Genomic DNA, 24,631 nt, shown 5'->3' on the forward strand with positions numbered 1-24,631 from the left:
TTCACCCACTTCATCCACCCAGCCAAACTAGCCTTCTTGCTGTTCCTCACACATGACCTTTTCTTTCCTTTGTACAGGCTGTCACCCCCTTGACGGAAATGTACTGTCTTCTCACCTCCCCATCTCAAAATCCTTCCTTCAAAGTTTAGTACAATCTCCAGCTCCTATACGAAGCCAATTCTGATCGCCCTAGCTTCTGGTATACTAGCCCACAGATCAATTGCTTTGCATTTATTTTGTAAAAAAATTTTGTATGTACTTATATAAATGTTCACATATTGCTTCTCCTGTAGAATATAAACTCCTCCAGGGTAGGAGTGCCTGGCATAAAGTAGGTACCTGATAAGTATTTGTTAGTTAATTGATTGATTAATTGATCTTCAGACTTTGGCTCCCAAAAATTTCCCAAGCACACAACAACCCCTCTCCTCTCTCCATCCCAAAATGCTCTAATCTCCTGACAACCAGAAAGTCACAGTACAAATAATTGATGATAATAACAATAACTGTATTACTAACTTTGGAGCCAGAAATATAGCTTTGAATCCTGGTTCCTGTGAATTATTCAATAATTATAAAGGGAAAGGGAAGAATGAGAGTAACTATTCACATACTTATTCTAGTTTAACCATAGCTGGTCATTGTGTAATCCTGTTCAGTAATAAGGACCAAGGACTCTCAGTCATTAAATATTCATCTCCAAGTGTTCTGTGTTCCACTCAATGCTAGGAAGGGCCCTGAGTAATACCAAGCACTCTCTTTCTCCCTCTCTCTCTCTCTCTCCTCTCTCTCTCCCTCTCTCTCCCTCTCTCTCTCTTTCTCTCTCTCTCTCTCTCTCTCTCTCTCTCTCTCTCTCTCTCTCTCTCTCTCTCTCTCTCTCTCTCTCTCTCTCTCGTTCTTCAGGAACTGGCTACCTCTTTCCCCTTTTGTGACCCTTTTTGTGCATAAGAATGTTCATCTTGAGCAGGCGGATTTCAGAAAAACCTGGAAAGACTTACATGAACTGAGGCTGAGTGAAATAAGCAAAACCAGGAGAACATTGTACACAGTAGCAGTGACATTGTGCGATGACCAGCTTTGTTAGACTTACCTCTTCTCAGCAATGCAATGGCTTAGACAATTCCAAAAGTCTTGTGATGGAAAATACTATCCACATCCAGAGAAAGAACTATGGAGTCTGAATGCAGATCAAAGCAGACTATTTTCTTTCTTTTGTTCTGATTATTCTTTCACTACATGACTTATATGGAAATACATTTAATATGATTGTACATGGATAGCCTATATCATTTTGCATACCATCTTGGGGAGGAGGAAAAGAAGGGAAGGGGAAAATTTAGAATTTAAAATCTTATAAAAGTGAATGTTGAAAACTAAAAATAAATAAATAATGATGATTTAAAAAAAAAAAAAAAAGAAAAAGTCCTGTGGACTTATCCAATTAGATTCTTGGTTCAGTGCCTCCATCCACTAGAAAAACACTCTGTCTCTTTTCCCACCCTTGTTATTTTTCAATGGGGTTTACTCTCAAAGACACGGCATATTTGTACACAGGTCTTCTACCATCACAACAGGAAAAGGAGTAAAAGCATGTACATCAAAACCCTCAGCAGACTGGGTTCCCAACATTCTTTCTTAGAGCAAGCTACTATCCCCATGATTTGGTAAATAAGTTAAAACATAGAGATCTCAAGAAGCAGTTTTGATATTCTGATATTTGATATTCTGGCTCTAACCCCCTCCTTCCAGCTGCTGCCCTTACTGGTGTGAGTTGAATAAAGCATTAGCTCTTTCTTGGGGTCTTAGCATTAGTTTGGGCCTGACCATTATGGCCGGCTCTTGTTGCAGCTCCCTTTCTGTAGGTCCTTAGTTCCGGCTGGGCTGGGGGCAGTAGGTAACAACTCCTGTCACTGTTGTCCATACATTTAATTCAGTCTCTACTTTGTTCTGGCCATGCTTCCACTTGTAGACACTGGATCATTTAAGGCATACCAGAATTATTAAAATGTTAGTGCCATAAAATAGAGGAAGTCAAAAGCATGATGACTTACAGAAAGCTATCTAATTTGGGCCTGAACTTTATCAGTAAAAATCCCAATGGGCTAACTCCCTCTCGACAAAATTTCTCTCAAGTCCATACCAACCTCACCCATTCTTTGGCTCTTCCATCTGGCTCTAAAGTTTTATGGGTGGGACCAATCCATAGCCATAACAAAACTAGAAGCATAAAGAAATTAAGATTAATTTCTCTATCACTTTCCTCCAGGCTTCAACCTCACTCATTCCCCATATCTAATTTGTTGTCAATTCCTGTTGTCAATCAATTCTACCTTAGTAGAAACTGTAAATCTACCCCTTCTCTCTTCTGACATCGTCACCACCCTCCTAGATTATTTGCCATAATCTTCTGGTTGGTCTCTCTGCCTTAAATCTCCCCCCATTCTAGTCCATCCTCTACTCAGTTATCAGATTGGGTTTCCTAAAGCTGAGGTCTGATTATGTCACCCTCTTTTTAAAAAGTAATTTCAGTGGCTCCTATTTCCTCCAGGATTAGCCATACAATCCTCTGACTTCTAAATTCCTTCATAACCTAGCTCCTTCCTACCTTTCCAGTGTTCTTATGCCTTATTCCTCTTCATGTACTCGGTGATCCAGTGACACTGACCTCCTTTCTTGTTATTCCTCACACAAGGCACACCAACTCTGTTCATTTTTACTGGGATTTTCTCCCTCCTCATCTCTGCCTCCTTGGCTTTCATGGCTTCCTACAAATCTCAGCTAAAATCCTGTCTTTTGCAAGAAGACTTTCCCAGTTGGCTTTAATATTGGTGACTTACTGACTTCCTTCTGAGATTATCTCCAATTACATATAACATATATGTGTGTATACACATATATGCACACATAATATATAGATATATGTATATGCATCTTATATAATACATATATGTATAACATGTATAATATATACATGTCTATATATCCAATAATAAATGTATATTATATGTAGCATGCAAATACTATATAATGTGTATATATGTAATCTTTTTACATCATATATCTATACGTTTTGTTTGCATATATAGTTGTTTGCATGCCATCTCCTCTATTCTACTATAAATTCCTAGAAATTGGAGACTATTGGGGCAGAGCCAAGATGGCAGAGTAGAAAGAAGACACAAAAATGCAGGCTCTCCCCACACAGCCCATAAAATACCTGTAGAGAGGGACTCTCAACAAATTTTGGAGCAGCAGAAGTGGAGAACAACAGAGTGGAGGAGATTTCCAGGCCAGGGTGATCTGAAAGACCCATGGAAAGGTCTATTGTCTGTTGCACCAGACACAGAGTGGAGCCCAGCCTTGGCCACGTGGCTGCGAACAGCCCTCAGGGGCGGAATCTCCAGTCCCACTAGCAGCTGGTTCTTAGATCCCTCAACCCACAGGCGCCAAAGATCAGTGATGGGGTTTTTTCAGCTGGCCAGGAAGGGAGAAGGGCCTTCCCACAGCTCTGGCCTCAGGCAGCAGTCCACAGAGGCCACATCGGGTAGGCAGCAGTTTTCATGGCAGCCTCTACAGCAGCCCGTGACATTGTTGAATCGTAAAAACCACTGGGGGCACTGAGGAGCTGATTCTTGCCTCCACCCTGTGTAGAGGTCCTGAGGGAGCTGGTCTTTGTCTCACACTGAATGGAGGCCCTGCCCCAACAGCTTGACTGAATCCCACCTCCTCAGTGCTGGCTTGGTGGAACTAGAGGCCAGGTGCCTGTGGAGAGGAAACTCTGCTAAGATTCTGGGCACAAAAATCCCTTTCTGCGCCCAGACCAGTATACGCTTGATTGTGCCACCTTAGAGGAACTGAGATGTTACAGATTCCCAGAGTACACCCTACTCTTGAGAAATGACCCAAAAGTCAAGTAACTGGTTGGGAAAATGCCCAAAAAAGGGGAAAAAAATAAGACCATAGAAGGTTACTTTCTTGGTGAACAGATATCTCCTCCCATCCTTTCAGATGAGGAAGAACAAGGCTTACCATCAGGAAAATACATAAAAGTCAAGGCTTCTGTATCCCAAACATCCAAAATAAATATTCAATGGGCTCAGGCCATGGAAGAGCTCAAAAAAGATTTTGAAAATCAAGTAAGTGAGGTGGAGGAAAAACTGGGAAGACAAATGAGAGAGATGCAAGAAAAGCATGAAAAACAGGTCCACACCTTGCTAAAGGAGACCCAAAAAATGCTGAAGAAAATAACACCTTTAAAAATAGGTTAACAATTGACAAAAGAGGTCCAAAAAGCCAATGAGGAGAAGAATGCTTTAAAAAGCAGAATTAGCCAAATGGAAAAGGAGGTTCAAAAGCTCACTGAAGAAAGTAGTTCTTTCAAAATTAGAATGGAACAGATGGAGGCTAATGACTTTATGAGAAACCAAGAAATCACAAAACAAAACCAAAACAATGAAAAAAATGGAAGATAATGTGAAATATCTCATTGGAAAAACAACTGACCTGGAAAATAGATCCAGGAGAGACAATTAAAAAATTATGGGACTACCTGAAAGCCATGATCAAAAAAAAGAGCCTGGACATCATCTTTCATAAAATGATCAAGGAAAACTGCCCTGATATTCTAGAACCAGGGGGCATAATAAATATTCAAGGAATCCACCAATCACTGCCTGAAAGAGACCCAAAAAGAGAAGCTCCTAGGAACATTGTGGCCAAATTCCAGAGTTCCCAGGTTAAGGAGAAAATATTGCAAGCAGCTAGAAAGAAACAATTCAAGTATTGTGGAAATACAATCAGGATAACACAAGATCTAGCAGCTTCTACATTAAGGGACTGAAGGGCATGGAATATGATATTCCAGAAGTCAAAAGAACTAGGACTAAAATCAAGAATCACCTACCCAGCAAAACTGAGTATAATACTTCAGGGGAAAAAATGGTCTTTCAATGAAATTGGTGACTTTCAAGCATTCTTGATGAAAAGACCAAAGCTGAAAAGAAAATTTGACCTTCAAACATAGGAATCAAGAGAAGCATGAAAAGGTAAACAGCAAAGAGAAATCATAGGGGACTTACTAAAGTTGAACTGTTTACATGGAAAGAAAATATTTGTAACTCTTGAAACTTTTTTCAGTACCTGGGTAGTTGGTGGGATTACACACACACACGCATGCACACACACACAGAACACAAAGTGAATTGAATAGGATGGGATCATATCTTTAAAAAATGAAATAAAGGGGTGAGAGAGAAATATATTGGGAGGAGAAAGGGAGAAATGGAATGGGGAAAATTATCTCTCATAAAAGAGGCAGGCAAAAGACTTTTCAGTGGAGGGAAAAAGAGTGGAAGTGAGAGAAAAAACATGAAGCTACTCTCATCACATTCGACTAAAGGAAGGAATAAAATGCACACTCATTTTGGTATGAAAACCTATTTTACAATACAAGAAAGTGGGGGAGAAAGGCATAAGCAGGGTGGGGAGGATGATGGAAGGGAGGGCAGTGGGAGGAGGGAGCAATTTGAAGTCAACACTCTTGGGGAGGGACAGGATCAAAAGAGAATAGAAGCAATGGGGGGCAGGATAGGATGGAGGGAAATATAGTTAGTCTTACACCACATGACTATTATGGAAGTCATTTGCCAAACTACACAGATATGGCCTACATTGAAATGCTTGCCTTCCCAAAGGGAATGGGTGGGGAGGAAGGGATGAAGACAAGTTGGAAGTCAAAGTTTTAGGAACAATTGTTGAGTATTGTTCTTGCAACTAGGAAATAAGAAATACAGGTAATGGGGTATAGAAAGTTATCTTGCCCTACAGCACAAAAGAGAAGATGGGGATAAGTGGAAGGAGGGATATTAGAAGGGAGGGCAGATTGGTGATAGGGGCAATTAGAATGCTTGGCATTTTGGGGTGGGGGAGGGGAGAAATAGGGAGAAAATTTGGAACCCAAAATTTTGTGGAAATGAATGTTGAAAAGTTAAATAAATAAATTTATAAGTCTAAAAAAAAAGAAATTGGAGACTATTGTTGTTTTTCTTTGTACCCTCAGCTCTTAGCACAGTGCCAGGGACAGAATGGGTGCTTAACAAATGCTTACTGATTTGACTAAGCCTGGTTTTTAATAGATTATCTCCCATTTGGTGTTTTCTCTTCCCTGCCTCCTTCCCCCTCACCTCCACGTTGTGCCCTAAATGCTTGACACTTGACTATGTTGACTTGGGGTTAAGTAACTTCTCAGCAGTCAGAATTCTTAGGCTTAATATTCCTATTCATAAATCCCTGCTGGAGAAGTCATTTTCCCTAGACATGTTTGAGTTTCTCTGGTTCAGTAAGACTGTAATAAGCCTTACTTAGTTCTTGTGGTTAATGAAAATATCAGCTGTCAGTTTAGACAGCTCTTTCACTTTTTCCACTTAAGGTAAAAGGGAATTCATCCAATTCCTTTGGTAAAGTTTGGAGTTTTTGTAGGTCCAAAGTTATTCAATTCAATTTAAAGAGCATTTTTAAGGACCACCTTTAAGGACCACCCTACTGTAGGTAGGGGAAGCAGGTGGTACAGTAGATAGAACAGCAGGTCTGGAATTGGGAAGATCTGCATTCAGATGTGGCCTCTGACACTAGCTGTGTGACACTGAGCAGATCACTTTAACCCCTGTTTACCTCAGCTCCTCATCTGTAAAATGAGGAAACACTGGAGAAGGAAATGACAAACCACTCCAGTATCTTTGCCAAGAAAACCCCATAGACAAAGTCCATGGGATTACATAGAGTCAGACGTAACTGAACATCTAAACAACATGTTATAGATACTGGAGATACAAAGACAAAAACAAAATAATCCTTACCCTCATGTAGTTTGCATTCTAATGAGAGAAGACAGCAGGTATTCAGAGAAGTAAATACAAAATAAACACAAAATGTAATTTCTGGGAGTGTTTTAGAGCACTAACAATTGCAGAGCCCAGGAAGGGCCTTGTACCACAGATGGCACTTGAGCTGAACCTGGAATGGATTTTGGTGTCCCTAGAGGTGGAAGGGAGGAGGGAGAGAACAATAGGCAAATTACTTATAATTTATTTCCTTCAGAATGTTTTTTTTTTATTTTTCTCAATTATGAATAAATTTTAACATTCATTTAAAAAATAATTTTTGAGTTAAAATTCCTTCCCTCCCACCCCACCCATCTCCTTGAGAAGGTAAGCACTTTGACATCTACTATACACACGCAGTCATGAAAAACATATTTTCATATTAAACACATTGCAAAAGAGAACATAGAGACCTCCCCCCAAAAAACCCCAAGAAAAATAAAGTGAAAAATCTACTTATAATTTATAAGAAGTTTTAATGTATTTCACAAAATGGTTTTAAGTCTATGGTTGGGCACATAAGTACCCAAGTGAATCAACAAAAATGTGCTTGTTTTAGAGTTTGGAATAACTGTTGATGGATACTTAGTACCAATTCTTGGTTCTTAAATAGGGCATCTCGTTCTTATTGGGTCTTCCACACTTTCATACTCTCTCAGCCTTGCACTGAGGTAGAGTTGCCCTTGAGAGGAAGAGCTGCTGAAACCCTGAGGCATGGCTGCTGACCCACTGATGTGGAGCTCTAAGTGTTCAACTCACCCATTATCATCAACAGAGTTACTGCCATCTACTCCTCTTTCTAGAACTCATTCCTTATGACTACCAAGCTTCCTTATCCTCGCGATACTGAATCCTCAGATATCAAAGAATACACCATTTCTATTTTCTCTATTTCCTATTCTATCATCCACATCTACCCCAACCCTATCTCTTCAATGGCCCATTCTGACTTCCTTATCAGTCAGGGCAGCTCCCTTCTTCTTATCATCCAGACTCCTAATCTCAATGTCATCCTGACTTCTCACTCATATTCACCCCACATAACCAATCTGTTGCCAAGTCTCTTTTCTTTTCTTTTTTTGGAAGAGATAATCAGGTTAAGTGACTTGCCCAGGACCATACAGCTAATAAGTGTCTGAAGCCAGATTTGCTCTCAGATCCTCCTGATTCCATGACTGGTACTTTATCCGCTGCACCATCTAGCTACCCCCATTCTCTTATCTTTATCATAAGATCCTACTACCCCATCTCTCTTATTGCTTTATTCCTCCTAAACCTGTTCTGTGTCCTCAGTAGGACTTCCAATACCTCCATCTTTCAGGCTTCACTTTCCTCCTTTCCTATCTACAGTCCTTTAGTGAGCAAATTCAACCCTACGCTCTCTTCTGATCTCCATTCCCTTACTGCTTTGTCCTGTCATCTTTCATTACCTAGACAAAAGTGTTACCTTTCTATTTGAATTCAACACTACCACTGGAGCACTAAGAAGTTAAATGCCTTATTCGGGGTCACAGCCAGTGTGGGTCAGAGATGGGACTAGAACCCAAGGTCTTCATCATTCTGAGGCCAGCTCTCTATCAGTTGCCAAGCTGCAAAGAAAACTCATGAAATGACACTTTGCTAACCCCCATATCATCATAACTTTAACTGATTGAATAATCCAACCAGGTCTGTAGCCCTGGTTTCCTGAGACACAAGACCAAAAAGATTTATTATAATTTTAATGGGATCAGAGACATTGGAAGACTACCTTAGAAGAACAGAAAAATCTACAAACTGTACTGTTAATATGTCATTAGATATTCTGAGGAGAGTTAGACTTTTAGCAGACATTCTGGGGGAGCTCATTATGTCCAAGAGAATTTTAAGGTTCCAGGAGGAACCTCAATTTGAGTAAAATAATTTCATCTATATTTTTAAGGTGATGGCAAGAATCAGACACAAGCAGATAACCCTGGATTGGGTGATAAAAGGAGAGAAGACAAAGGTAGGAGGAATAGATTAGAGGTGATTGATACCAAGCTGAGAAACAATTGACAGTGGTGTTAGTGAGTGAAATTCCAGTCAACAGTTTCTTTTTGTCTCTTGAAAGGTGATCTTAGCTTCAAGCCCCATGGCAGCTTTCTATATCTTATTTATTTTACCTGTGTTTCTTTGGGCAGCAAGGTGGCATAGTGGGCCTGGAGTGAGGAAGAACTGAGTTCAAATTTGGCTTCAGACACTTACTAGCTGAGTGACTCTGGGCAAGTCATTTAACCTTGTTGGCGTGTTTCCTCATCTGTAAAAGGAGCCGGAAAAAGAAATGGCAAAGCACTCCAGTATTTTTACCAAAAATCCCAAATGGGGTTACAAAGGGTCATACATGACTTAAACAATGGAACAACAACAACAAAAACAAAAAGAATTTCATGACTATTAATAGTGACCTTGTGTAAGTCTTGGGAGAAGAGATTTTTTTTTTTACTTCAACATGGGAGATATGCTGATTTTTTTACTTCAACATGGGAGACATGCAGAGAGAATTTTCTGAGATTTAATTCATTCATGAGGATATTCCAGTAAATTTCATACTATGCATTAAATTGCTATTGAATCTGAAGAAACAAATGACTAAAGTTACAGCCCAGTAGAACGGAGAGGGGAACAGGTGGTTGTGGTTGGCCTTGAGGGCACCCTGGATCAAATGCCCATACCCTTCAAAGTGTTAACTATTTCTCATAGTCACAGGATAAGCACTTCAGAGGTTGTAGGGAGGTCATGAAAGGAGTACATGAAAGGAATCCCTCTGTAATACAAACAAATGGTCATCCTTCTCTAGTTGATGGCTTCCAATGAGGGAGACCTCACTACCTTCCCAGGCAGACGACTTAATTTTTGGATAGTTCTCATTTTTAGTAAGTTCTTCCTAATAAGTAGCTTAAAATTATCCTCTTGAAACTTCCACTGAATTTTCCTGGTTTTGCCTTCTGAGACTACACCAAATAACCCTAATAATCCTCTATATGACAGCCCCTCAAATATATGAACACAATGATCTTATGGTCCCCTGAGTTTCCCTTTCTCCACACTACACATTCCTGATTGTTTTAGCTAATTCTTGGCATGTAAATAGCACTTTAAGGTTTGCAAAGTGTTTCATATGTGTTATTTTATTTGATCATCACAATAACACTGTGAGTTAGGTGCTATTATTATTTCCATTTTATAAATGTGCAAACTGAGACTGAGAGAAGTTAAGTGACTTGCCTAAGGTCATACAGTTTTAAATGTCTGGGATCAGATTTGAACTTTGGTTTTTCTGAGTCTAGGTCCAGGATTTTATCCACTTTGCCACCTACCTGCCTCTAAGACATGGACTCAAGGCCTTATACTATCCTGGATCCCCACCCTGGGACCCTCTGAGGCTTATCAATGTCCTTTTTTAACTGTAGTTCTCAGGACTGAATTTTTTCCTCCATATGTGCCTTAACTATTTTGGTAGAGAGCCCAAACTCTGCAAATTTTCCATCATCCCTTAACTGCTTTCTTTCACTATCCCTGAGGCAGTCTTGTACTGGTGAGTTCCTCCCAAAATATCTATTTTGAGAAATCGTCCAGATGAGAGGGCACAATGGATAGAGTGCTGGGTCTGGAGTCAATAAGATTCATTTTCCTGAGTTCAAATCTAACTTCAGATACTTCCTAGCTGTGTGGCTCTGCGCAAGTCACTTAACCCTGTTTGCCTCAGTTTCCTCATCTGTAAAATAAACTGGAGAAGAAAATGGAAAACCTCTCCAGTATCTCTGCCAAGAAAACCCCAAATGGGGTCACAAAGAGTCAGACAGGACTGAACAACTGGACAAGCTGTGCTTCATTCTCTGAACTTCACCATGCTGCCCCTATGAAGGGGTTTTCATCTCTCTTCCTTATTTTCTCCTCTTTTTTTTTTAGTTTCCTTTTATATGTTGTCTTCCCTTATTAGAATATAAATTCCTTGAGAACAGAGACTATCATTCTTTTTGCTTGAATTTACATCCCCAGGACTTAGTACAGTGCCTAGAACATAGTAGGTACTTAATTTTAAAAATAATTAATTTACTCTTGACCTGTGTAAATATCATTAATGTTTTTATTACAAAGTTCTAGAAATCCTGAATCGTAGAACCTCAGACTTGGAAAGGTCATCTAATTCAATCCATGCCATGATAAGAGTCATAACTAGCTTATTGATCCCTGAGGCAAGAATGTAAAATTCTTTTCTTCCTTCCCTCCCCATCCCCATCCACAGAATGGCAAGATGTATCTTTATATGTTTTTTCTGCACCTCTCAGATGTGTGTACCCAAAGCAAATACTGCATTTGCCTCAATTGTTATGGCTCTGCTAAATAAGAATCTTCTCTATAATATTCTCTATTGGTGCTCATCCAACTTCTGCTTAAAACTACCTAGTGTGAGAGAACCCATTACTTGCTAGGACATTTTCCCTTACATACAGGGACAGTTAGGTGGTTCAGAAGATAGGATATGCTGGACCTGGAGTAATGAAGATCTGAGTTCAAATCTAACCTCAAGCATTGATGAGAGAGAGAAGTGCTGGCTATGGTTTCTGCAAAGGCACCTGCTCCTAGAGCCCATTGGAAAGCAATGTGTAAAGGGAAGAAAGGCAAGACTATCTGCCCTGCCATCCCTTACCTAGGATATGGAAGTCCCTTAGAGGCCAGCCAAGGGATTAAAACCAAAGACCCTTTTGTACATTGCAGGCTAAAAGTCTTCATCCTTTCTTAAAGAGTATAGCATTATACTACCCCGGCAGAAGAGTGATCTGACCCAGCAGAGGAGCTGCCCAGCCCATAGAGAAATGGTCTGAGCTAATGGCTGAGCTGCCAGCCAACCCAGCAGTAGAAGCCCCCAGCCCATCAGTCAAGCAAATCAGGCCAGTCACAGAGAAGATTCCAAGCCCAGGGAGCTATTCACTGTACCACTCTGCTCCCTCTGTACCATACCCCACAAGTGGTCATCTAGTTTTTGCTTAGTAGGGCACCCACAATGTCCTTCATCATCCCATTTCACTTTTCTGTATCTGTAATTGTTAAGAAATTTTTCTTCTATCAAGCCCAAATCTGCCTCTGGGAAATTTCCAACTGTTACTCTCCGATCTGCCTTTTGGGATCAAAAGATAAATCTCTTTTTTAATCGATGTTCTCTCAATATTTGAAGACATTGATTATGTTTCCTGCCATACCCCTGAATCCCAACCTTTCTCTTCTCCATGGTAAATGATCTAATGGACTTCAATTAATCCTCAAATCATAGAATCTTAAATTTACTATTTTTAGAGCTATCATTTCCAAACTCCTTATTTTACATATAAGGAAGCTGAATCCTAGACAGGTGAAGGGACTATTTCTATTCACAATAACTAATAAATGTCTTAGGCATGATTTAAATCCAGATCATCCTGACTCCAAGTCCAGAATATTATCCCACTTCCCCCCCTTTCATTTTGCTTCTCAAATGGTATGATCTCAATAGTCCTCATATGATGTTTCATTTTCTTGGTTTTGTTCCATCTTATCAATAGCCATCCTAAAATGTGCCACACAGAATTGATCACAATACTCTAGATGTGGCTAACCAGGAGACGGTCCAGGAGCACTATCAGTGCCCTAGGCTTGGACTCAAGTCTAGGAGTTGCCTCTCTTAAGATCACATTAACTTTGATAGCTGCCATAGCATCATCCTGGGAAGTGAACCTATGGAGATATACCATACAGTACTCAAGACCCAGAAAAGAAAATCTTTGCCACCAGTCCCTGGCACTGTCAAATGATTCCACATCAGAAACTGATATGATTTTATCAGTGGAAATGACAATAAAGAAAAGGCTTTTCCATCTACTTTGCTGCTATGTTCTAAGGACCATCTGACCTGCCGTTGAAACCTTCCATATATGCTGATTTTCCCAATTGGAATGTGATCTCCTTGAGAGCAAGGACTATCTCACTTTTCTCTTTATATTGTCAGTATTTAGTACAGTGCTTTGCACAATCTAAATGCTCATGAATAATTTTTTTCATTTCTTCATGGGGAGGGGAGAGGAGGAGAGGAAAACAGAGGGGAGGGGAGGGAGGTTTGGAACAGACTCTCTGAGCATTGGGATAGATAATGAATCAGGGAGAAGCAAAAGTATTGACTTGTGGTGTAGTGGGGGCACAGATGAGATTAGTTTAACCACTGACAAAGCTGGGAATCTCCCTGAGAGCAAGCATAGTTTCTTTTTTGTCTTTGTATTTTGCTTTTCTATGCCTGTACCTAGCAGAGTGACTAGCAAATAGTAGGTATTTAATAAGTAGTTATTGAGTAAATTGAATCCATATCCTCTGACTTTAGATCCTTCCACTGCTGCAGTGGGGAAAAATTTTTGGATCTGGAGTCAGAAGAACTCTATTGTTATCTCTGTCTTTTATTACCCTTGTGATCTTGGGCAAATCATTTAATCTGGACCTCAGTTTCCTCATCTGTAAAATAAGAAGGTTGGAGTTGATTATCTTTAAGGTCCTTTCCTACTCTCCTTGATCCTGTGAGCGTGAACCACATTGCTTTCAGCATCAATAATATTATTAATAACCAGTATTTATATAGTTTGCAAAGTAATATATATATATATGTGTGTATGTGTATAATATTCAATCTTCACAATAATCTTATGAGGTATTAATCCCATTTTAAAGATGAGGAAACTGAGGCTCAGAGAGGTTAAATGGCTCACCAAGGGTCACAAAGCTATTGAATGTCTGTGACAAGATTCAAACTCAGTTCTTCCTGACTTTAAATCTAGAGCTCTATCCATGACACCACCTAGTTGTGTATGTGTCTATTTCTTCATTATGAAATGGTGAATTTTTGTTTCTATGGGTACCTTTGCCTTAGGTTCATAGCATTATGGAAAAACAAGTCTTTTCCCATTCCTCTTCTCCACCGTTCGTTCCTATTACATCTCTAGAAACAAAGAAGTGATTTAGATGTCTCTTCATTCAAGGAATTTGACTTGTACTGTGATTTCTCTGCTCAAGGTGTTACTTTCCCAAATGGCCACTAGATGGTAGGGCAGCATCATTTTCCTGGGGAGTACCAGCAAAAACTGCCTTCCTTCCTCTAGGTGTACCCATTGAGTCAGAGTTCTGACGTTTATAAACTAAACCCTTTATATTTCATTTTGCTTTTAAAAATTGATAAATCTACTTCCTTCATACCAACAGAAAATAAAGCATTTGATCCTTCCCTTGTTTACCAAGACAAGATAAAAGAGGCAGTGTGGAAGAGATAGTGGGGAATTACGGAAAGTGCAGAATTATGAATACCATGTCTGTGGTTACAGTTTTGAATTTGCATTATCTGAAATTATAATTATCCACATTTTAGTAACTGGCACTAGTCCAATGGAAATATGCTATGAGAATTTGAATAATTCTACTACTTCACAAGATTCATACTGTATCTAGTTCAAATGCCAGGCCTGCTACTTCATAACTATTTGACCTTGGCTAAGTAACTTCCCTCCTCTTTGCTTCAATTTTCTAAACTGTTAATTTGGGGGGCAAAGGGACATCCCTCCATGTGTACTTAGTTGACCTTCAAGTACTTTCTAGCTCTAAATCTATGGTACTGTGATCCCAAGGGCCAGTAGGTGGTGCAGTAGATAGAGCCTGGCATCAGGAAGGCTCATCTTCCTGACTTCAAATCTAGCCTCAGACACGGTGTGACTCTGGGCAAGTCATTTAGCCCTGTTTGTCTCAGTTTCCTCACCTGTAAAATAAGCTGGAGAAGGAAATGGCAAACCGTTCCAATATCTCTGCCAAGAAAACCCCAAATGGAGTCATGAAAAGTTGGACATGACTAAAACAATGGAGCAACAGTGAGTGACCCTAAGATGTGAGGTTGTCCACCACTTAATCTTCTCAAATGAATAACTTTCAATAACCTACCTCAGCTATTTTATGAAGATTTGCTAGAACTATTGCAAAAGCATCGTGATTGAACAAAGCTGAACAAAAGTGAGCCATCTTTCTTTGCTACGGGCCGGTTTAGCGATAGAAGTGAGAAAATCAACCCTGCAGACACCTTCTGAGTATTGTAATGGGTAACCACTGCTGATATCAGCAGGCTCCTGAGAGAAGTGAGACTCGGACAAATAAACAGATCATTGATCACTAGGCTTACCGTTTGCTGAATATAATGAAGTATTTTATTTGATATGAGACCAAATGATACTTCAAAGGTTCTCCAACAAGGTGGCTCCCATGTTCAAATATTTGAATGGATCTTTGGACTCATCTATTTGAGTGTTTCCTCCAAGGATACAGATTGCAATTGATCTCTGCCTGCCTATCCTGCTGGACTCCTGTCCATGTCTTTACATTAAGTGGCCCCAGGGGATCTACCTGACCTGCAGAAAGCCTTCTAACTTTCTCTTGGACTATTTGCCTCCATCTCTCAGTCTTGCTTCCTGACTCATCTATCTTCCCTACTCTTGTCTTTTTCAAGTATCCTTTTTGAGATGCAGCCTGATCACCCCAACCATGTGCTGTGTTTTGTGTATTTCAGTTTTCATCAGAAAATCCCACACCTCACACTCACACAGTCATACAACAACACTGGCAGAATTTGAGTATTAAGAAGAAGAGACTTTGTTTTTAGAAGTTTAGGGTTTAAGTTTAAAGATGCTATCAAACCCCTTCTACTCTCGTTTAATTCTATACCCTGCTCATTGTCCATTTATATCATTTTGCCCCACTGATACATAATAATGGACAAGGTATATCATATCATATCATTATCTAGGCAATGGACATTCTTCATCCACTTGGTCTTTCCTGTGTAGATGGTCAGGGCAAATTCTTTTGAGTGGTTATAGGTCTTTTTTAGGAGATTCTTTGATATTCTGGTGCTTAATGCAACCAGCACAGTATTATCAACAAAAAGAGGACTTTATTATCCACAGAGAATCCCTTTTCAACTTAAACTTCAAAATGGATCTTTTCTATCAAACGTGGACAAAGGCAAATATCTCCAGTGAACATTTCCCCTTTTTATATTTCACTTGCTATTTACGATCAGAGGGTTGCTGAATAGGTTTATTGCTGTTATTGTATCTTTCAGGGAATCCTGAAAGATATTAATATATAACTTTCTTGGAAGAGAGCTTTTAAGATTTGTTCTACTGAATCAAATGCTCTTTCATAATGAACAAACAAGTATAGTGGAATCTTGTATTCTCTACACCTTTTGATCAAATTATGAAGTGGTAAAGATGTGTTCCATTATAGGATATGGATTATGAAAGGCTGCCTGTTCCCTATTAATACCTACATGTGTAAAGATGAGTCTTAAAAAGATTTTCATAGATGGGAAAATAGGACCCCAAAGAGATAAAAAAGAAAGAGGATACATATGTACAAAAAATATTTATTGCAGCTCTTTTGTACTACAAAGAAATGAAAACTAAAGTAGTATCCATTAGCTGGGGAATGACTGACCAAATTATGACATGTGAATGTAGTGGAATATTATTATACTGTAAGAACTGATGAGATTATTTCAGAGAAACTTGGGAAAGCTTTTATGAGCTGATACAGAAGTGAAAACTAGGAAAACAATTCATACGATAAATAACTTTGAAAGACATTAAGAATTCTAATCAATGGAATGACCAACCACAATTATGGAATACCGATAAAAAAGCAACCAACACCTCCCCTGACAGAGAAGTAGATGATAAAATCAAGCTGCAAAATGGTACATATGTTATGCCATGGCTAGTGTGGAAATTTGTTTTGCTTGTCTGTGTATGTTTCCTAGAAAAATTTTTTTTGTTTTTCTTTTATTTTTCTAATAGGAGAGGTGAAAGGAAAAGAGAAGCTATGGAGGATATTCCTGATATACCTCTCCAAAAGAATAAAAGAAAGGTTAGAATCACAGACAAGTAAGATACCTTTGAAAATTATATGTTGGCATTATTACATACTTAAAAATAAAAGCAAGCACTACATGATATTCACAATTTCATGTTTTAATAAAAGAAAGTAGACATATATTGTAGATGTTCTTTCATCTTAAAAATATTCATATGGTCCAAGGTTTTGTGTCTTTTATATATCCCACACATAATGGTAAAATTAAACAAGATTCCATGAGAAAATCCAACAACAGGGATAACAATCCAACAACCCCCTGGTTATTAATATAGGAACAACAACAATAACTGACATTTAAATAGGACTTTAAAATTTGGAAAGCACCATGCATTATCTCATTTGAACCTCACAACAGCCCTTTGATTCTGGGACTACAGGTATCCTCACCATTGTACAGATGGACCTCAAAAAAGGTTAAGAGAAGAGGCAGAATCTGAACCCTGGTCTTCTTGACTAAGCAGGACACCTGCAGACTTGTGGTGAACCATGCTTTGCACCTCTTAACTAAGAGATGATGGCCTAGACGTGCAGACGGAGGCATATGTGGCCAGCATATGGATTTGTTTTGTTTGACTAAGTTTATTTGCAACAAAGGATAACTTTTATTATTGGGTGGGGGGAAGAGAGAAAGGTAATGAGAGAGATGTCAAAAGAAAAAAAGAGCATCAATGAAACATTTTTTACAACACTCAGAATGGAGCACAAGGAAGATCAGAGAGAAACAGACAAACAGGACAGATATGGAATTACTATGATAAATGCTTTATATATTTAAGAAAAAGAGGTACATAATAGAGATTCATGGCTTCTTAGATACTCCTCTCTAGATAGAAATAATTGTAGTTGTTGTCAAGTTTAGAATAATAACCAAAAAAGAAATGTCGGCGGAGATACTAGCAAGCAGACCACCTTTACCCTTTCCTACATTGTGACCTCATAACCATTGTCCCGTAGACTCAGAAGGTCCCAGCCTCTGTGCTCTGCTCCAAGTCATTCACTTTCTTTTTTCCACATTCTATTGCTTTCTGCACTCAAGTAATTTGCAACTAATTCTGCCCACATTTTACTAATGCTCTGCTTGACTCTTAACACCCCTGTGGAGCACCTAAAAAACTAAAATCAATTGCTTACATTTTCAACCATCCCTGTAGCTATAAAAGCTGAGGTACAAATACAAAAATGAGGCATTCTATGTTCATGAGAAGTTTAAATTCTACTAAATATCATCTCATATAATATTATACTCATTTTACACATGATGAAAAAGGCTAAACATAGTTAAATTCTATCCCCCAATGACTAAACTTCGCATAAATTTTGATGGAGCTATACCATGATTAGGCCTCCAGGGAGATAAAAGAAAGAAAGGAACTATAAGTACATAAATATCGAAAGCAACTCTTTTCATAGTAGCCCCAAACTAGAAACAAAGGGGCTGCCCACCTATTGGGGGATGGCTAAACAAATTTTGATTTATGAATGTAACAAACTGTTATCATAAGAAATGACAAAATGGGCAATTTCAGAGGAAACTTGAAAGATCTCTCTGAACTGATGTAGATTCACATGAGCAGAACCAGGAAAACAATTTGTACAATTACAAGACACAGAGAAATGCAATTTTGAAAGACTCTCTCCTTGATCAATGTAATGATAATCCACAGATCCAGAGGACTTAGATGAAACACACCGCTCACTTCCTGTCAGAGAATTGATGCATAAGATGCAGAATGAGAAATACATCCTTTTGACATGGCTGATGTGAGAATTTGTTTTGCTGAATTAAGCACATTTCTTTTTTTCTTTTTTCTATTTTTTAAAATTTATTTAGTATTTTATTTTATTTTCCCCCAATTACATGTAAAAACAAGTTTCAACATTTGTTTTTAGATTTTTGAATTCCAAATTCTCTCTCTCCCCATCCTCCTCATTGAGAAAGTAAGCAATTTGATATAGGTAATACCTATATAGTCATGCAAAACACATTTTCATATTAGTCATGTTGTAAAAGAATTTAGGTATATTTCTTATGTAAGTTTTATCTGTGTTTTTTAAACAATTGTTCAGATGGGAAGAGGCAATGGGAGAAAAGGATACATGCTTGCATAAAAATATGTGTGTATACATATATACTTAAAGACATGGTTAAAAAGCAATGGAACAGAGATTTGAACATGGTCTTTTCATTTTGCTATAGTTTGGTACTTATAATAATAATTAGATTGCAGTCTTTTGTGGTTAGACAGTCCTTTATCAGAGTCCTACTAGGTTCAACCACATAATTATCTCATTTATAAAATGGAGATGATATCTACTTTGCCTACCTCACAGAGATATAATGTGCATTAAAGTGTTTTGAAAATTGTGAAGTACTAAAGGGATATAAGGTAATATTGTTATTACTATGATTATTCAATAAATAGAATTATTAGTGATGCATGCTAATTATACCTAAGAAACAAGTAGTTCATGCAAACAACTATAATCACTGTGACTGTTACTGTTTCTTTCAAGTTTCTACAGATATTTCTTTTATTGTTTTGCTAATTTTTCATTATCTGCCAATTGTGAATTGAACATTTTCTCTGATACCATGCAAATTTTAATCTTTATGACATACAAACAAAGGATGGACAAAGGAAATAGGACAAAGATTCTGGATTCACACTCCTAAGGACTATCATAGGTCAGGACTGAAGCTGACTGTCATCTCCCTTCATGCCATAATGGGGATAGGCAGGACTCTGAACCCAAAAGTCTTGGGAATAAGAATGTTTCTAGGCCAGCGGTCCCAAACATTTTCCTGGGAAGCAATGGGATGTAATCCAGCAATTATTTCTGCATATTCTATAGCCAGAGCTGTGGAAGACCCAGAAAAGAAAACTTTTGTCACCCAAGTCCTTTGTACCATCCATTGGTTTAGCATCAGAAACTGATATGGTTATGTCGGTGGAAATGAAATTAAAGAAGAGGCATCACCATCTGCTTTGCTGCTGCATTCTAAGGACCATGGGACCTTTCCATCTGACTTAAAGACAAAACCTTCCTGTATATGCACTGTCTCTTCCATTAGATTGTGAGTTCCTCAAGAACATGAAATGTTGTTTCTATTTATATGCTTTGCACATAACTAAGTGCTTACTAAAAGCGTCATTCATTCATTCATTCATTCATTCATTCACTGATGCCCCCATATGTTTTCTATGGCATCTATACACATCTAAAGGGCCCTGCTGTTCCTCGTACATGTCTGGAGGGAAAGATAGAGACCTAAACCAAGCAGAGACCTTTTTCTTTCTTTTAAAAAAAAATTGTTTATTTTTAGTTTTCAACATTCACTTCCACAAGATAAGTTCCAAATTTTCTTCCCATCTCTCCCCTCCTCCCATCCCAACACAGCCCCTATCCCAAGACAGCCAAGCAGAGGTTTTTTAACAGAACCTTGGAGTTGGAAGAATACTTAGAGAAAACATCTAGTTCAACACCTTGATTTTAGAAATGAGAAAAGTGAGGGCCAGTAAGTTAAATGAATTGCCTAAAGTAAAACTAGCCTCCTTGGTTTCACCAGCTTAGTGTTTTGAATTCAGAGTTCCTGCAGTATAGTGTAGTGTAATTAACTAACACTAGGGTTAAGGGTCAGGGAGATTTGGGTTTGAATCCCAGCCTTAGTACTTTTAAAACATGTGGTCTTTGTCACTTTCCCTATCTGGGTCTTGGTATCCTCATCAATATAATGAGAGGCTTGGACTATCGTAAGTTCCCAAAGTAGGTGATAACACCTCTTGGGGGGTACTGAAAAGACCTGGGGACAGGAGTAACCTCAGGTACCACTGAGGGGCATTGAGTAAAAATAAGGGGGCAATGGAAGCCTAAGGAAAGAAGATAAGGAAACTTTGAAAAACCATTCATACACGTTTTATTTGTTGCGTAACAGAGTTAAAGTCGTGGTGATTACATTATTTTCCAAATAAACACACAGAATGGAATTTATAGCCAATCCGTCGTCAAGTGGGCTGAAAGGTCTTAACAGGCAAGTGTTGGCAGGTGAGTGTGTCAAGCATTGTCAAGAGGTCCAGCCCCCATATTTGCAGGAATGTGTGTGTAATGACTTGTTTACAATACAATACTATATGGTTACATGACACAATATTGTGCCATCAAAATTTCAGTGCAGGAAAAAACCATAAATTTATAATAAATTATTAAATTTAAGATGTATCATTTAAAAATGTTTTATATATTTTTTGAAATGGTGAAAATTTTTACAAGCCATTAAAGAGTTAAAGAACGTAGATTTCTAGGGGATGTTGAGTAATTTTTCTTTTTCAAAAGGGAGGTGGCAGGCCAATTTGGGAACTTCTGAAATAGATGATCTCGGTGGTGCAGTGGATGGAGCACTGGATTTGGAATCAGAAAGACTCATCTTGCTGAGTTCAAATACAATTTCAGATACTTACTAGCTGTGAGACCCTGAGCAAGCCATTTAACCCTGTTTGCCTCAGTTCCTCATCTGTAAAATGAGCTGGAGAAGGAAATGGAAGACTACTAAAGCATTTTTGCCAAGAAAATGCCAAATAGGGTCACAAAGAATAGGAAACAACTGAACAACAGTAACAAGGTTCTTTCAGGGTCTATAAATATCACATAAAGTTACTTCCTGCCACCCTTTCATAAAAATTTAAATGTATACTATTCAGAACAACAAACATCACGTTTTTCTTTATGATTAGACAGCAAACCTGCGTATGTGTATATGTGTGTATACATTTGGCATATACATGTGTATATATATTTGTATGCAATTTCCTCCAAAGCATACATGTACACATGTATGCATATTTGGGGGGGGAATTTTACATATATACATATAATATACATATTATATATATGTAGGTGTGTGTTTGGTGGAAATTGCATATATATATCTGTTTTGGGGGAAATTGCCTGCAACCCACAAGTGCTTCACATCAAATATATATAATGAATGCCAGCAAAAACTGTTGTGACGATTAAAGCTGTTTTCACCTCATATTGTATACATGTATATATGTGTGTGTGTGTGTGTGCGCGCGCGGGCGCGTAGGTGGATAGATAGAGACAGATAGATGGATTAGTCCTGTGCAAGAGTAAAAATAAATCAGCCTCGGCCTCCCTTTCGCAGCAATGCTCATGGAAGTTTAACCACAACCAGCATGGGGTTGGGGCATAGGAGCCCTCTCCCTGCCTGGGACAGCGTCCAGGGCGCTCCTGCCCGGAGGCTGGGGGCTCACGAGTGGGCACTCCGGGCCCGCGCTCGCCGCAGCCCCTAGGCAGCCCGCAGCGCAGAGCCCAGGTGCCTGGCAGCCAGGTTTAAGTCTGCCCCCCAGCCCAAGCTGCCCCGTCCTGTTGCCACGGTGACCAGGAGGCCACTTCCGGCGGCGTCCCCTTTCGAGCCCCAGCCCTGGGCTCACCATAGCAACCGCCCAGAGCGTCCTAGGGGAGCCTCTCCCGCGGCGCAGGCAGCGCAGGGAGCCCCGATGGAGAGGGTTTTGCCACGCGAGGTGAAGGGCGCGACGCCGTTTGTAGTGGCTCTGGTGAGTCCTGGGCTTGGGGATCCGGGAACGGCTCCAGGACCGATCGGGGCACTGCCCCACCACCCTAAGCCGCAGTGCCTCGGGTAGAGCCGCGGCTCTCCTGGGCTGCCCCGGGGCCACCCTGCCGCCTGCAGTGTTCGGAAACTTCGGGGTCCGTAGAGCGCCGGGGGAGGAAACGGAAAGACCCGAATCTGTCTGTGCATCTCTAAAATGGGGATCATGCCATCTACTTCGTGGGGTGGCTGTGAGAGCGAAACGAGATAATGTCCGATGATGGAGGGGTTTTTTGCACGTTTGCCAATCTGATGAGGTGCGAGGTGGAAACTCCAAGTTGTTTTAATGGCCAGTTCCTTTTTTAACTGGTGTTTTTTGAAGCATCTCCCCCAAAGATTATTGCTATCTTGCATTTCTTTGGAGGTTGATTTGTCTGCTTTCAGTTTTGTTTATCTCTTCTTTGGTTTTTAAACTTTTCATCTTTGTTATTGTTTGGGTTGTTTTTTTTTTTCTTAATGTCTAGGTTGTTATTTTTTTTTAAGTTACAAGCCCAATTCATTGATCTATTCTTTTTCATCAAGAATAGTTCTAGGAAAACTCCTTAGAGGAGGATAGACCAACAACTTGGAAAGACATTTGTATTGTTTAGGGACAGTATTTAATATCTGGAGTTAGAAGAAATCAGAATACCAGGTTCCTGTATAGTTAGTATGATATAGAGGAAAGAGAAAAGGATTTGGGTTAAAAACCTGCCTTTGGGGCTTAATGATTTGTGTGACTTTGGACAAGTCACTTAAATGCTCTGGGTCTCAGTTTTTTTTAAAATCTATTCAGTGAAGAGTTTGGACTATATAACCTCCGAGGTCCCTAACCACTTCAAATTTATACTCCATGTGGGTCAGAAACCCATCAACTGTGATTAACTTGTCGATTCAACCATGTCGTTTAATGGCTTACAAACAGAGAAGGTGCCAAGGTTTAGGACAAGAATCAAAAGATATTGGAAACATTCCTCCTAGCATCCATTCTGCACATGTTTATCCATCACTGTAAGCTGGGAGGAAGAAACAAGGCAAAAAGAGAAGAGGTTTGAAAAAAAAAACATCCATGCGATTTGCAGCCATTCGGTCAGAAATACATGTATTGCTTGGATAGGAACGGAATTAACGCTATGTAAAAGAACTACTATAAAATTATACCCATTCACATAATTCTGTCTCAAATGTTGGCAAATGCTTAATAAATGCAAAGGCTTAATGTTTGTTTATTTTGTTAGCCAACAGTAAACGTCCTGATTTGTACCTTGTGCTTTTGGAACTATTCTTATCAATCACAACAGCCACCTCATTCTAAGGGAAAATTACACCACTTCCATCCATAGCAACTATTAGTAGTAACAGGCTGGAAGGTTCCTTCCTAGGATATTTAGAATCATAAGATTTTAGAACTAGAAAGAGCCCTATTTAGAAGCATTTTATTTGCATAATTCTTCACCATCGCTCCATAGGAGAAATTATGCCAGTGAGTTATACTTTGATTACTATTTTCCGTTTTTTATTATTTTTTATCAAGAATCTATATGTACACATCAACTATGTAAGATAAATTCTAGCTTTGAACATTTTATAGTGATGTAATATAAGGACATAAATTTTTAATGACTAATAAGTAATAATGAAGAAAATATTTGTATAATAAAGGATTGGTTGTGTCTCCAGCACTGTCAAATCGAACAATCAGTCAACAAGTGTTTATCAAGATCTTACCATGTGACAGGTACTGTTAGGCTCTGGGGATATGTATATAAAGAATAAGATAATTTCTGTTTGCAATGAGTCTGTATTCTAATAAGGCAGACAACAAGATAAAAACTTGAACTAGCTAGGTAGCACAGTGGCTAGAGTGCCAGACCTCTTCTAATCAGGAACACCTGAGTTCAGATCCAGCCTCAGATACTTCCTATTTGTGTGACCCTGGGCAAGTCATTTAACCCTGTTTGCCTCAGTTTCCTCATTTGTAAAATGAGCTGGAGAAGGAAATGGCAAACTGCTCCAGTATCCTTGCCAAGAAAACCCCACATGGAGTCACAGAGACACAATTGAAATGACTCAGCTGAACACAACTGAACTGATTTGGACATAATTGAAATGATTCAAGAACAGCACTGCCAATAACAGCATTCGGTCAACATGAGTAATCAACAATGCAGATTAAAACCCGTCTATGCCCCCT

The 24,631-nt window shown here is 39.1% G+C and overlaps 1 protein-coding gene across 4 annotated transcripts in view; it reads left to right on the forward strand.

The window, feature by feature from the left end:
- LOC140502854 (cilia- and flagella-associated protein 53-like) overlaps positions 1 to 24,631 on the forward strand; it is a 199,001-nt gene that overhangs the window by 29,886 nt on the left and 144,484 nt on the right. For 2 of the 4 annotated variants that reach the window (XM_072606910.1, XM_072606908.1), the window contains one exon: positions 16,754 to 16,823. The exons of 1 other annotated variant lie outside the window; for it this stretch is intronic. In XM_072606910.1, the coding sequence (XP_072463011.1) occupies positions 16,779 to 16,823 (45 nt within the window). In that variant the 5' untranslated portion in view covers positions 16,754 to 16,778. Of the gene's footprint in view, positions 1 to 16,753; positions 16,824 to 22,276; positions 22,406 to 24,631 lie in introns of those variants that run through there. One more of the 4 variants, XM_072606909.1, reaches the window with a different exon arrangement.

The sequence above is a fragment of the Notamacropus eugenii genome, chromosome 4, assembly GCF_028372415.1.
Source record: "Notamacropus eugenii isolate mMacEug1 chromosome 4, mMacEug1.pri_v2, whole genome shotgun sequence".
NCBI classification, from domain to species: domain Eukaryota; kingdom Metazoa; phylum Chordata; class Mammalia; order Diprotodontia; family Macropodidae; genus Notamacropus; species Notamacropus eugenii.